This window comes from Sprattus sprattus, assembly GCF_963457725.1.
Source record: "Sprattus sprattus genome assembly, chromosome: 15".
NCBI lineage: Eukaryota > Metazoa > Chordata > Actinopteri > Clupeiformes > Clupeidae > Sprattus > Sprattus sprattus.
The window spans coordinates 29,835,826-29,848,974 of NC_137913.1; the positions used below are offsets into that span (position 1 = coordinate 29,835,826).

Here is a 13,149-nt window from a genome sequence, read left to right on the forward strand (position 1 = left end):
CGACTATTTTGAGAAGAAGGCCCTAGTGAATAATGTTCAACCAAAAAATCCAGCACTTCACTAGCCAATATCTCATGATGTTAAGGTTTAAAGATCACAGAATGTAATACACTGCAAATGTTTTGGATGCACGCCAAATACAATGTGTGTGTGTGTGTGAATGGCCAAACTGTATGTGTGTGTGTGTGTGTGAATGGCCAATCTCTGTGTGTGTGTGTGTGTGTGTGTGTGTGTGCTGTGGACAGGTACAAGCCAGAGGAGAATGAGGTGTACACAGAGGCTAGTCACACTGTCATGGAGATCCAGCTGCCTACAGGGGTAAGCGCCCTACAGGAGGACCTGGACATGGTGAGAGAGACATACCAAACACACACGCACGCACGCACGCACGCACGCACGCACGCACGCACGCACGCACGCACACACACACACAACCTCCAAATGAGCATCCCACCGATTCCCAGTGATCCAACTGAACGTCAGTGTGTGAAAGATAGAGGCCTCTTAGAACATCCCCAAGAGTATCCAATAAAACATCAGTAAGTGAGGGATAGACACCCCATACAAGTGAATGATAAAGACCCCTTAGAACATCTCCAAGAGTATCCGGGAGAACAGCAAAAATAACAATCTTAACGGATACCGTATAGAACATCAGTGTGTGAAAGTTAGAGACCCCACATTACTTCAACACTTGACTGATTCCATAGACAGTTACTCCATGGAGCATATCTGCCTAATATGAGGTATGGCTAATAAATAATAAGACTAATGCTGTAATTGTGGTGAAGAAAACAATAACAGTCTCAATATTTAATAGCCACACCTTGTATACCACATACAAAATATGTTGACATTTTAAAAAACTGGTGTTAGTGCACAGTCCTGGCTCTGTAAATGGGAAACAAACACAGTGGCTCAGACCGAGCCATACACTATTCCAGCCAATCAATAAATGTACATTCATTGGGTATTGAGCTCAAATATCAACCTTTCATCAGAAGGGAGGACCTCACCATTAACTACAAAATAACCCCAAGAACTCATCTGTTAAGTAAAGTTGTCTTAATACTGACAGATGAGTTGAACTGCCCTACACTGTAAAACAACTGCCATCGTTTTTACAGGAAAATTCTGGCAGCTGAGTTGCCAGAGCAATCCTGTAAAGAATACATCCACCTGTTAATCTCTTTACAGAGCAGCATGTACATTTCACATTTTAAACCTGTATATTCAACATTGGATTTGAGCAGTATTTACGTCACTGTTATGTTATATTGGACAAGTCACTGCTATGCTACACTGAAAAACAAATCCTGTTGTTTTTACTGGAAAAAACTGGCAGCTGTGGTTGTCAGAATAATTCAGTAAATAATACTGCCAAACCGTAACCATCTTCACAGAGCAATATGTATCTTTAACAGTTTATAATGTACATCAAATCCCCTTCAATTTCACTGAGAAATACCAAGCAAACAACATTATTTAACTGCTTAAGTCTCATTATAACACTATTATTCAACTATATTTTTCATGCAGATCCCCTAAAAAGTTCTTTATAAAATAAGATATCTTAATGTATTAATAACAGTTGGGGACAGGGCCTTTCCTGAAGGGTGCAGCAGGTGTGGTTAAACCTGGGCCCGCGATTATTGGGGGCCCATTGACATGTTATGTCTAAATTGATGCCATCACCCTCTTATACTGCGTCTGCCAGAAGTCTATGACTCCAGTTTCTGCAGCATAAAGACAGAGAAGAACTGGTAATGCATTCAAGAGAGAGTGTAATGCTAGCTAGAGACTTGAAAAGGTAAACGTATCTCCATCATGGTAGGTATTATTTGTGGTAAAAATAGTAACAATCTATATCAAAATGATATGCTTGTCTTACATACTCTAAAGCAGGGCTGGGCAATTCATTTCCCCAAGGGGCCAAATGAGATAGTGGGACTGTTGTGGAGGGCCAGACCAATAGGCTGAACTCAATTCAGCATGACAAATTAGCATGTTTTTGCAGTATTAAAGTTGTGCCCAGACGATCAATACACATGGCGCACACACGCACACAAGGGCAAGCTTGCAATGCATTGTATACAAATTAATAGTTGTATCAATTTTTATTGTTTAACGTTTGAATCCTAATTTACCATTGACCTCCGCGGGCCGGTCAGGGACAGCCAAGGGCCGCAAATGGCCCTGGGGCCGCACTTTGCCCAGGTCTGCTCTAAAGAAACTATTAAAAAAAGATTCAATGAAATGAACAAGTTCTTATATTCTTTGGTATTTTTGTCATTTAAAGATTTCCAATGATTTCTGGGTAATATGTATGTTGTTGTCCAGTGACGAGACAATACGATATAGCTAGTTTAGGCGCAAACGTCAAGACCGACATGTTGACTGTACATAGCAGGCCTGCAAGCCGAAACGATGCCTTTCAAACATAAAAGTGGTGATGCATGATTGCTTTTTCAATGGACAGGATAGCCAACCATTCAGCCTCTCCTGCTCCTCAGGTAGGTCTTAATGAGTTTCAATTTGGAAAAGGGTCGCTCTGCTGTTGCCACTGTCAGCATCTTGGCAAATTGAGAGACTAGCTATATCGTACCGTCTCGTCACATGAACAAACATACATATTACCCAGCAATCATTGCAAATCTGAAAATGACAAAAATACAAAAAAAAAATACTAAAGAAAATAATTACTTTTTCATTTCATTGAATGTTTTTTTTTTAAGTTTCTATAGTGTATGTAAGTTACGCAAATCATTTATTTTATAGATTGTTACTATTTTTCCCACAAATAATACCCACCATGATCGAGAAAACTTTACCTTTTCAAGGGATTATATAACATTTGCCAGCTTGAAAAAAGTAGCATCAGTTCTTCACTGGACACAACTGTGTCTGAGTCAGGTGTCGGGAACCTTTTTTGTCTGGAGAGCCACTTTTACCATTTTTAAAAAGACAGTGACAAGAAAAAGTTTGGATATTTAACTAACAGTTACTTTTATTCAACAGAGTTTTTTAAATACATTTTCTATTAGTTTTAATAGTTATTGTACTAGTAACTTGAAATGTAAATGGCAATGGGAAATGACAGAAGTTAACAACGTTACAGCGTAACAACGACATTAAGTTAACAACGTTGACAACACAACACTCGAAATTGAACATTAGGCCTACCAGAGATTAATGCGACTTCTGGTGCTGCATAGACTTGCTGATGGCCTTGTAGTCTGGCTCATATTCAGTGAGGTGAAGCTTCATGCAAGCATTGAGGCTCTCGTCGTTTAAACGTGAGCGCAGCTTCGTCTTTATATTTTTCATATGAGAGAAAGATTTCTCGCATGCATAAGTGGAACCGAACATGGAGTAACACAGCAATACTAACATATTGCAATGTGCAATATGTAATGGGCAGTTCATTCCAAGTTTTTAGAAGCAATTCGTCTTGAGATGGAAGCTTTCCCATGTCAGTCCACTTGTGTTCGCTCGCAAGCTGTGCTCGCTGGCGTGCGATTCCTTCCAGCTGATCGTTCAGTGATTTGAACTTGCCCACCCAGATGCCAGACGAGGTCAGGTCGGCAACCTCTATTTCAAAATCACCCATAGAAACACCAGGGATGCACAATAAGTTTTTTTCCTTTTCGATATTTTTCTCTAGCCTATCAACTTGACGGAAATTAAGGGAAATCTGTGATTTTGTTAGATATTGGCATGGCAACCAGCCGCGAATGTAACAATATTTTGCAGGCTGGTTACGGAGTCAAGTGAGGTGGAGAGTTAAATTAAATAATTCAGATAGACCTACGTATTTGCCACGAAGCCTTGTCATTTTAATATAACTAGTATTGATTGTTATTTAAGCCTTCTACTAGGCCTAGGCTGATCCCTTGATTACACTTGATTTTTTTTCTCCGTATTTTTCTCCAACCCAATTCGTCCAAGATCCCCGGCCGTCAGCAAAAGAGCCAGTGGTGGCTCGCGAGCCATAGGTTCCCGACCCATTATCTGAGTGGTGGAAATTGGAGTCAGAGACTTCTGACAGACACAGTTTAAGGGGGGAAGGTTACGGGCCCCCAAGTGCAACTGCTGCACCCCCTTCAATCAAGGCCCTGGTCCAAACTGTTATTAATGCATTTGAATACATTATATTATAAAGAACTTTATAGGGGAATCTACATTGAAAATCAGTTGAATAACAGTGTTATAATGAGACTTAAGCATTTCTCAGTGAAATTGAATGGGTTTTCATGTACTTTATAGACAACAACTGGATTTACATTTTACTGAAATAATTGGTTTTATAGCATAACGGTTATGCAAAATCAGCATAAATCCAATGTTAAATTTACCGGTTTACAATGTTCTGTGAAGATGGTTACGGTTTGGCCGTATTTTTTACAGAATTATTCTGGCAACTCAGCTGCCAGATTTTTCCTGTAAAAACAACAACAAAGAAATACTTTAAAATTAACAGTTGTATTTCGTTTAGTATTTTGACACCACCATCTTGTAATTCAAACTGCAATGCATTGCTTCTTGTAATTCAGTTTTTCATCCTGAAAATTACAGCCATATGTCGTTTCTAAAAAGTAATATGCATAATCTTACTTTAAAATTAACATTGATATTTCGTTAAGTATTTTAACACCACCAAGTTGTAATTGCATTGCTTCTTGTATTACAGTTATTCTTCGTGTAAATTACACCCATATAAAGAAATATGCATATTCTTACTTCAAAATGTACAGTTATATTCCGTTTAGTATTGTACCAAAAAATGTTGTGTAATAAGCAATACTACAGTTTTTTGATGTCACGATTTTACGCCATTTCACTGTTAATTTTAAGCAATTTTTTTACAGTGTAGCAGTAATTAGTTGTGAATGCTGACATGCACTTTGGCTGTTGTGATTAACTGTATCTGGTGATGTGTTGAACGGTGATGGTTGTGATTAACTGTGTCTGATGAGTCCAACTGTGATTAATGTGATGTGCTTGGAACTGACTCTCTTCCACAGATGCAGGATGGCTTTGAATCTCTCATCTCCAATTATGAAATGGACAGGGACAAAATCATCATCCAGCTGGACTCAGTATGTGTGATTTAATGTGATTTCCACAAAGATTTAACTACACAGCCCATTATGTGTAACATGCTGCCCATTGGTTTCAGTATACATTACTTCTTATTGTAGTTGCTGTTTCTAAAATCTCACATTTTCACCTATTAATTGGCTTGAGTATAAACACAAACTGCATAATTGCTTGACAGATAGAGCACCGAGGTCATGGGTTTGGGCGTGATAATATATATAAATAAACTTGCCTTGCCTTACCTTACCTAAATGAATAAATGCAATGTGAAGGTGATGACTCATAGCTGTCTGATGATGGCTGATTGGTCTAATTATGACCTTTCACAGGTGCCCTCAGCCCAGCCATTCTGTGTGGGATTCCGTATTCAGGAACTCTTCTCCACAGGCATGGCCAGCGGCTCCCTGTTCAAAGTTTATGAATATCGCGACCCAGGTATGCTAGCCGGGCTTATCCATTGTGTATGGGTTAGTATACACCAGGTATGCTAGCCAGGCTAATCCAGTGTGTATAGGGTGTGGAGGGTTAGCCTCAGTCAGTTCACATCAGCTGTTTTGGTGCCAGTAGATGTCCAGGAAGTATGTTTTCCAAAGGCTGGTTTCAATCATGTGCCTGTGTGGCCAATTAGTCAAGGGCAGAGGTTTCCAACTGGTTTTGTCCCAGGGACCACCATTCTAGACACTGATGTGCCTGCACGCGTGTGCATGTTTTGTAACCATCGCCGCCGCCACGCCCCCTCCCCCGCACAGAAATTCTGCCTATAACACTTAAATATGTGAAATTATCAGGGTAGATCACTAACCGCCGTCGACACGCCCCCTCCCCGCGCACATATTCCGCCTGTTGCACTTGTCAGTGTAATTTCTTCAAAATGTTAACGATATTCAAGAGTAATCTGGAAATGTGTTGAAATATCAAAGCAAATATATAAAAATAAAAAAATTCAATGGTGAACTGATCACTTGGCTCATGTCACGGACCCCCTGCAATGCCGGACCACCAGGTTGAAACCCCCAGTTGAAAACCCCTGGTTTAGGATTTTTGGTCATTGTGGTCATTGGTGATGTACCGTTTGCAGGTCAGGCGATTGGCTTTTTGTAGTTTTGGTCTGAAAACTGAGTACCATATAACCGTAAAAGATGTCGACAGTTGATTTTCTTTTTCCTAGGCTGAAGTAGCTACCATAGCATTGGCCATTGAAATAAATCGGAGTGGTGATCCATCACTCTCTTCATTTGTAAAAAATGTGCTTAAAATTAACAGTGAAATGGCGTAAAATCGTGACATCAAAAAACTGCAAATAGAAATACAATAGAGTATTGCTTATTTCACAACATTTTTTGGTACAATACTAAACGGAATATAACTGTTAATTTTAAAGTAAGAATATGCATATTTCTTTACAGAAATGTAATTTACACGAAGAAAAACTGTAATACAAGAAGCAATGCAATGCAGTTTAAATTACAACATGGTGGTGTTAAAATACTTAACGAAATGTAAATGTTAATTTTAAAGTAAGATTATGCATATTTCTTTTTAGAAACGCCATATGGCTGTAATTTTCGGGATGAAAAACTATATTACAAGAAGCAATGCAATGCAGTTTGAATTACAACATGGTGGTGTTAAAATACTAAACGAAATACAACTGTTCATTTTAAAGTATTTCTTTGTTGTTGTTTTTACAGGAAAAATCTGGCAGCTGAGTTGCCAGAATAATTCTGTAAAAAATACGGCCAAACTGTAACCATCTTCACAGAACATAACATTGTAAACCAGTAAATTTAACATTGGATTTATGCTGATTTTGCCAATTATTTCAGTAAAATGTACATCCAGTTGTTGTCTATATAGTACATGAAATTCCATTCAATTTCACTGAGAAATGCTTAAGTTTCATTATAACACTGTTATTCAACTGATCTTCAATGTAGATTCCCATATAAAGTTCTTTATAATATAATGTATTCAAATGCATTAATAACAGTTTGGACCAGGGCCTTAATTGAAGGGGGTGCCGCAGTTTCCACCACTCAGACACAGTTGTGTCCAGTGAAGAACTAATATTCCCTTTAACATGGTGGCAAATGTTATATAATCCCTTGAAAAGGTAAAGTTTTCTCGATCGTGGTGGGTATTATTTGTGGGAAAAATAGTATCAATCTATAAAATAAATGATATGCGTAACTTACATACACTATAGAAACTTAAAAAAAAAACATTCAATGAAATGAAAAAGTTATTATTTTCTTTGGTATTTTTGTCATTTTCAGATTTGCAATGATTGCTGGGTAATATGTATGTTTGTTCATGTGACGAGACGGTACGATATAGCTAGTCTCTCAATTTGCCAAGATGCTGACAGTGGCAACAGCAGAGCGACCCTTTTCCAAATTGAAACTCATTAAGACCTACCTGAGGAGCAGGAGAGGCTGAATGGTCTGGCTATCCTGTCCATTGAAAAAGCAATCATGCATCACCACTTTTATGTTTCTAAGGCATCGTTGCGGCTTGCAGGCCTGCTGTGTAAAGTCAACAGATTTTGCGCCTAAACGAGCTATATCGTATTGTCTCGTCACTGGACAACAACATACATATTACCCAGAAATCATTGCAAATCTTTAAATGACAAAAACACCAAAGAATATAAGAACTTGTTCATTTTGTTATAGATTGTTCCTATTTTTACCAAAAATAATACCTACCATGATGGAGATACGTTTACCTTTTCAAGTCTCTAGCTAGCATTACACACTATTTTATAAGCATTACCAGTTCTTCTCTGTATTTATGCTGCAGAAACTGGAGTCATAGACTGGCAGACGCAGCATGAGATGGTGATGGCATCAATTTAGACATAACATGTCTACGGGCCCCCAAGAACCGAGGGCCCAGGTTTGACCACCCTTCAGTTAAGGCCCTGTTCCCAACTGTTATTAATACATTAAAGTATCTTATTTTATAAAGAACTTTGTAGGGGATCTGCATGAAAAAACAGTTGAATAATAGTGTTATAATGAGACTCAAGCAGTTCAATAATGTTGTTTGCTTGGTATTTCTCAGTGAAATTTAAGGAGATTTTGATGTACAATAGACATCATGTACATTTTACTGAAATAACTGGTTTTATAGCATAATGGTCATGCAAAAATCAACATAAATCCAATGTTAAATGTACTGGTTTACAATGTTATATTATACACTATAAACTGTTAAAGATAAATATTGCTCTGTGAAGATGGTTACGGTTTGGCAGTATTATTTACTGAATTATTCTGGCAACCACAGCTGCCAGTTTTTTCCAGTGAAAACAACAGGATTTGTTTTACAGTGTAGCATAGCAGTGATGTAAATATAGCTTAAGTTCAATGTTGAATGAACATGCTTAAAATGTTACATTTACTGAACAAACTTCCAATATAACATAGCAGTGACGTAAATACTGCTCAAATCCAATGTTGAATATACAGGTTTAAAATGTTAAATGTACATGCTGCTCTGTAAAGAGATTTACAGGTGGATGTATTCTTTACAGGATTGCTCTGGCAACTCAGCTGCCAGAATTTTCCTGTAAAAACGATGCCAGTTTTTTTTACAGTGTATATTATGCCTCCGTGCTATACACCCGAGTAAAATCATATCTCAGAATCTCTGTACTGTAGATATGATGTCAATCTACTGGTTTGGGGGTTAGTTTTGCACAGCCAATGCTGAATGCTTTCTCTGGCTGTCTCCTATAGACAGCACCTGCTCTCAGGTTTACTACCCGCAGGAGCGCAAGCTACTGAGGCTGTGTGAAAACGACCAGTGCCACTGCATGGCAGGTATACACACACACACACACAGAACACACACAAACACACACACTTCCTCTCAGGCGCACACACACACACAGAACACACACAAACACACACACTTCCTCTCATGCGCACACACACACTTGCAAAACACACACAAACACACACACTTCCTCTCATGCACACACACACACGTGCAAAACACACACAAACACACACACTTCCTCTCATGCGCACACACACACACACAGAACACACACAAACACACACACTTCCTCTCATGCACACACACACGTGCAAAACACACACAAACACACACACTTCCTCTCATGCACACACACACACATGCAAAACACACACAAACACACACACTTCCTCTCATGCACACACACACGTGCAAAACACACACAAACACACACACTTCCTCTCATGCACACACACACACATGCAAAACACACACAAACACACATACTTCCTCTCATGTACACACACACACATGCAAAACACACACAAACACACACACTTCCACTCATGCACACACACACACACATGCAAAACACACACAAACACGGACACTTCCACTCATGCCCACACAGACACATACTCATCTCACACACAGATTGTCTAAAACACAGTTAATGGCTGAGTTTAGGGTCCTTAGATTGAAATTGTCATCCAATCTTCTATGTACATTTAGCGGAATGCTGCATCTTCAGATCCACTATGGACCCCAGCATCACCGCTGACTCACTACAGAAAGACATGTGCAAGGACAGTGTCAAATATGGTAAGCTATAATATTAAACTTATGTATGAATGAATGCTGTTATTACATGTACTGTTGATGTTGTTGCTGCTGTTGTTGTAGTAATAGTAGAATCATGCTGGAGAGTCTAAAATCTATATTCTGGTCTAATTTTCTCGAGTCTAATGTTCTGGTCCATATGTCAAGAGAGGTGAGGGGTCCGTAGCAGTAGAATGGACATACTGTATTGCACTGTCTATTCTCTTTCAGCATTTAAGGTCATCGTTGAGTTGAGTGAAGTCGAGGGAGATTTTGTGACGTACAAAGCTAAAGTACAGGATGTCTTCAAAAAAGGTAAGACTCTGGTTACAGCTTGAAAACAGTCTCACATGATTGGTCATCTCCAGTTGTCGTGACCTAGCTTGACTGTATCTGGACCAGCCACTGATTCAGACGTGATCAAGAAGGCTCGTATCTGCTCTTCCCTTCCCACAGGGGCGGAGGACATAAAGATCGACTCGGAGGTGGAGTTAGTGAAGAAGGCCACGTGCAGCTCCACACAGTTGGAGGCAGGCCAGCAGTTCCTGGTGATGGGGACTGAGGTCATGCAGATACGACAGCATCGCTCCTTCAGGTGGGGAGAGGAACTTTAGTGACACACAATAAGTTTAAAAGAGTGCGTCCGCACATCCAGCAGCACACATTTTTACAGGAGTTGACCATTCAAAAGTAAACTACGAAATTAAAATCTTAGGGTCCAAACCTAACACACTGACCGCACAGAAACCAGGAAATCACCTAACCTTGACCCTAACCCTAACACACTGACCATACAAACACCAAGAAATCACCTAACCCTGACCCTGACTTACACATAACCCCTAACACTGACCACACAGACACCAAGAAATCACCTAACCCTAACACACTGACCACACAGAAACCAGGAAATCACCTAACCCTGACCCTAACCCTAACACACTGTCCACACAAACACCAAGCCATCACCTGGCCAGTGTAGTAGTTTTCTGCTCTATATTTGATTTGTATTTAATAGTCGTACTATTACAAAGCAGCCTGTTAAAATGCAGCTGTTAACGTCTGTAGATTTTAGCTTTGATCAACCCACAGATTGAAGATCTAACAAACGTACAACTCAAACACTTAGAGAGTGTCTCAGGAAAATGGCAGTTGTTCTTGACCATAGAGGTGTAACAGGTTCACGTGTCTGGCTGCACTCTTTTTCAGGTATAAGTTCCCACTGGACTCCCAGGCACAGGTGGACGTATGGCCAAACAGACCAGCCTGTGCGGAGAGCGCCTGCACCAACTACCTCAGAGTGCTTGATGACTTCACTTACAAAATTCTCATTGATGGATGCTGAGGGAACCAGTCATGTGAACACAGACCCTATAGGACCTGTGGATAAACATAGTACTCACAAAAGCTCACAGATGTTTACCTATGATATGATATGAAATGGAATGATTGTTTCCCTGTAAAAAGAAATTAATACATTCATTTACAGACAAAATATTGTGTGTGTTTGTGTGTGTGTGTGTGTGTGTGTGAGTGTATGTGTGTTCAGGGCCGGCTCTAGCCCTTTGGTTGCCCTTGGGGAGATTGAGTTTTGTGCCCCCCTACACACACTAGGGTTGGGCACCGAGAACCAGTTCCAATATGGCACCGGTTCCTATACAACCGGTACCTACCCGGACCGAAATGTCACGCAGATTTCGGTGCTTCCTTTCGGTCTCTGAGCCGATTGGAGAAAAAAAACAGCAACAAATCATGCAGCTAAATTAATGAAACTTACGTAAAATGGTGTAGAAAACTAGCGATGGCTAACTAGCAGTAAAGTTAGTGGCGTAAGTATAATCTGTATGAATTATTTAGTATTTTGTTGCTGGGCAGAGAAATACCGAAAGGTAAACGGTCAAAAGTGTGGCTGTATTTCTCACCAAAAGATTCAAACATCGCGACTTTCAGCAAATACAACAAAACAATTTCGTGTAAAGAGGGGAGAGAAGGCAAGAGTCAATGGCAGATCAGCAACCTCAGACTGAAAAATAGACGGAGATGACAGGCAGCTAAATTTTACCTAATCTATTAAAGGGGCAGTACATTTTCTCGTACTCAGTGTGCTCAAGTAACAAGATTAACTACAAACAAGATAGAAAATATAGGTATAAACAAACCAGAAAATGGTGAAATTTCATGAAATAAATGCAAACTAAATAATACATTTTTGACTCCAAAGGCAAATACGCTCATAATTTTGCAAAATAATTTTGAAGCTGTAGTGTGTACAGAGTGTGTGTGTGTTTTTTTATTTATTTATAATTATTTAAGTATACTATAAACTGTTGTTTACAGTTACTATAATGTTCATAGTTTGAAGTTAAAAAGTTTGAAGCTGTAGTTTGAAGCCAAGTGTTTTGTATGTATTTATATTTATAGTATACTTTTAAACAGTTAATATATTGAAAATAAATGCCTTGGCAATAAAAAAAGCCTTTCTTATGTCATCAATCGTCGTTTTGTGTTTTTAAAAAAAGGCACCATTTAGGCACTGCTTTCGTTTTAGGATGAAATTAACTCCATAAACTGTGCAAATCCATAAACTGTTTAAAACAAGCACCTGTAAGGACATTTAAGCAAATGATGACCCTCTATACCCTATCCTCTACAAACAAAAGTGCTTTTATGGATACTATGTACCCCTACAAAATTAAAAGATTGAAGTTCTTAGTAGTTAAATCCCCATCTCAAATAATAGAAGATGAACAGTTGTTTCTGGGTATTGGTTTTCATTGAATATACCAGCTTCTCTTGATTTTCTCCCCATTTACTAATTTCCTATAGAAGTGGTGATGGTGGCAGCTTCTCCCATCATCTCTTTTTGGAAATGTAAAGTCTGGACTGGTCTGGTATGGCCCTCGCAAACTAACTCTGTCCTTACCGCATCACAGAGGGCTGGCCAGTCAGCAGGATCTATTGGTTCTCCCTGGATATCAGGAATTGCGAAGGGTGAGGTGTCCCTTCACCTGTATTCAAGCATAATGTATAGCCAGACAAGCGGTGTTTAATATAATAAGTAAAATGATCATGAATGTGGTTGAACTTCTTTAAGAAAACAAGCTATTATGGAAATTGCATTAAAACACCAAAGGCAATTTCTCGAGTTGAGCACACAAGTGAAGTGTGTGTCTCGTTTAATTTTACATATCATAAAACCGATAAACAAGATGGCGTTGAACCGTGACCAAACAAGCAACGACATCATCATCATTGTATATTTAAAGGGACCACGATCCCGGAACAGTCAGTCATACTTATTCATAACACATTAATTAAATAACGGTGTGTAGAACCACAGTAAAACAAAGGTGAATTATGTAGGTCACATTCAAAATATAATACTAGGCTACTGATTACAATTAGTAGTAATAATGTGATGTGATTATGAAAGTAATAATTGCTAATAATAATAACAATAACAAA

The 13,149-nt window shown here is 39.0% G+C and overlaps 1 protein-coding gene across 1 annotated transcript in view; it reads left to right on the forward strand.

Annotated features, from left to right (window-relative positions):
- The window catches only part of c5 (complement component 5), a gene marked incomplete at both ends in the record, with an annotated part of 51,155 nt that extends 40,126 nt beyond the window's left edge, over nt 1–11,029 (forward strand). Inside the window, 8 exons of the mRNA XM_080852831.1 lie at nt 246–348; nt 5,025–5,099; nt 5,430–5,535; nt 8,844–8,927; nt 9,598–9,687; nt 9,916–9,999; nt 10,141–10,279; nt 10,894–11,029. Of these exons, the coding sequence (XP_080708957.1) occupies nt 246–348; nt 5,025–5,099; nt 5,430–5,535; nt 8,844–8,927; nt 9,598–9,687; nt 9,916–9,999; nt 10,141–10,279; nt 10,894–11,029 (817 nt within the window). The remainder of the gene's footprint in view (nt 1–245; nt 349–5,024; nt 5,100–5,429; nt 5,536–8,843; nt 8,928–9,597; nt 9,688–9,915; nt 10,000–10,140; nt 10,280–10,893) is intronic.
- Between the last annotated feature and the right edge of the window lie 2,120 nt (nt 11,030–13,149).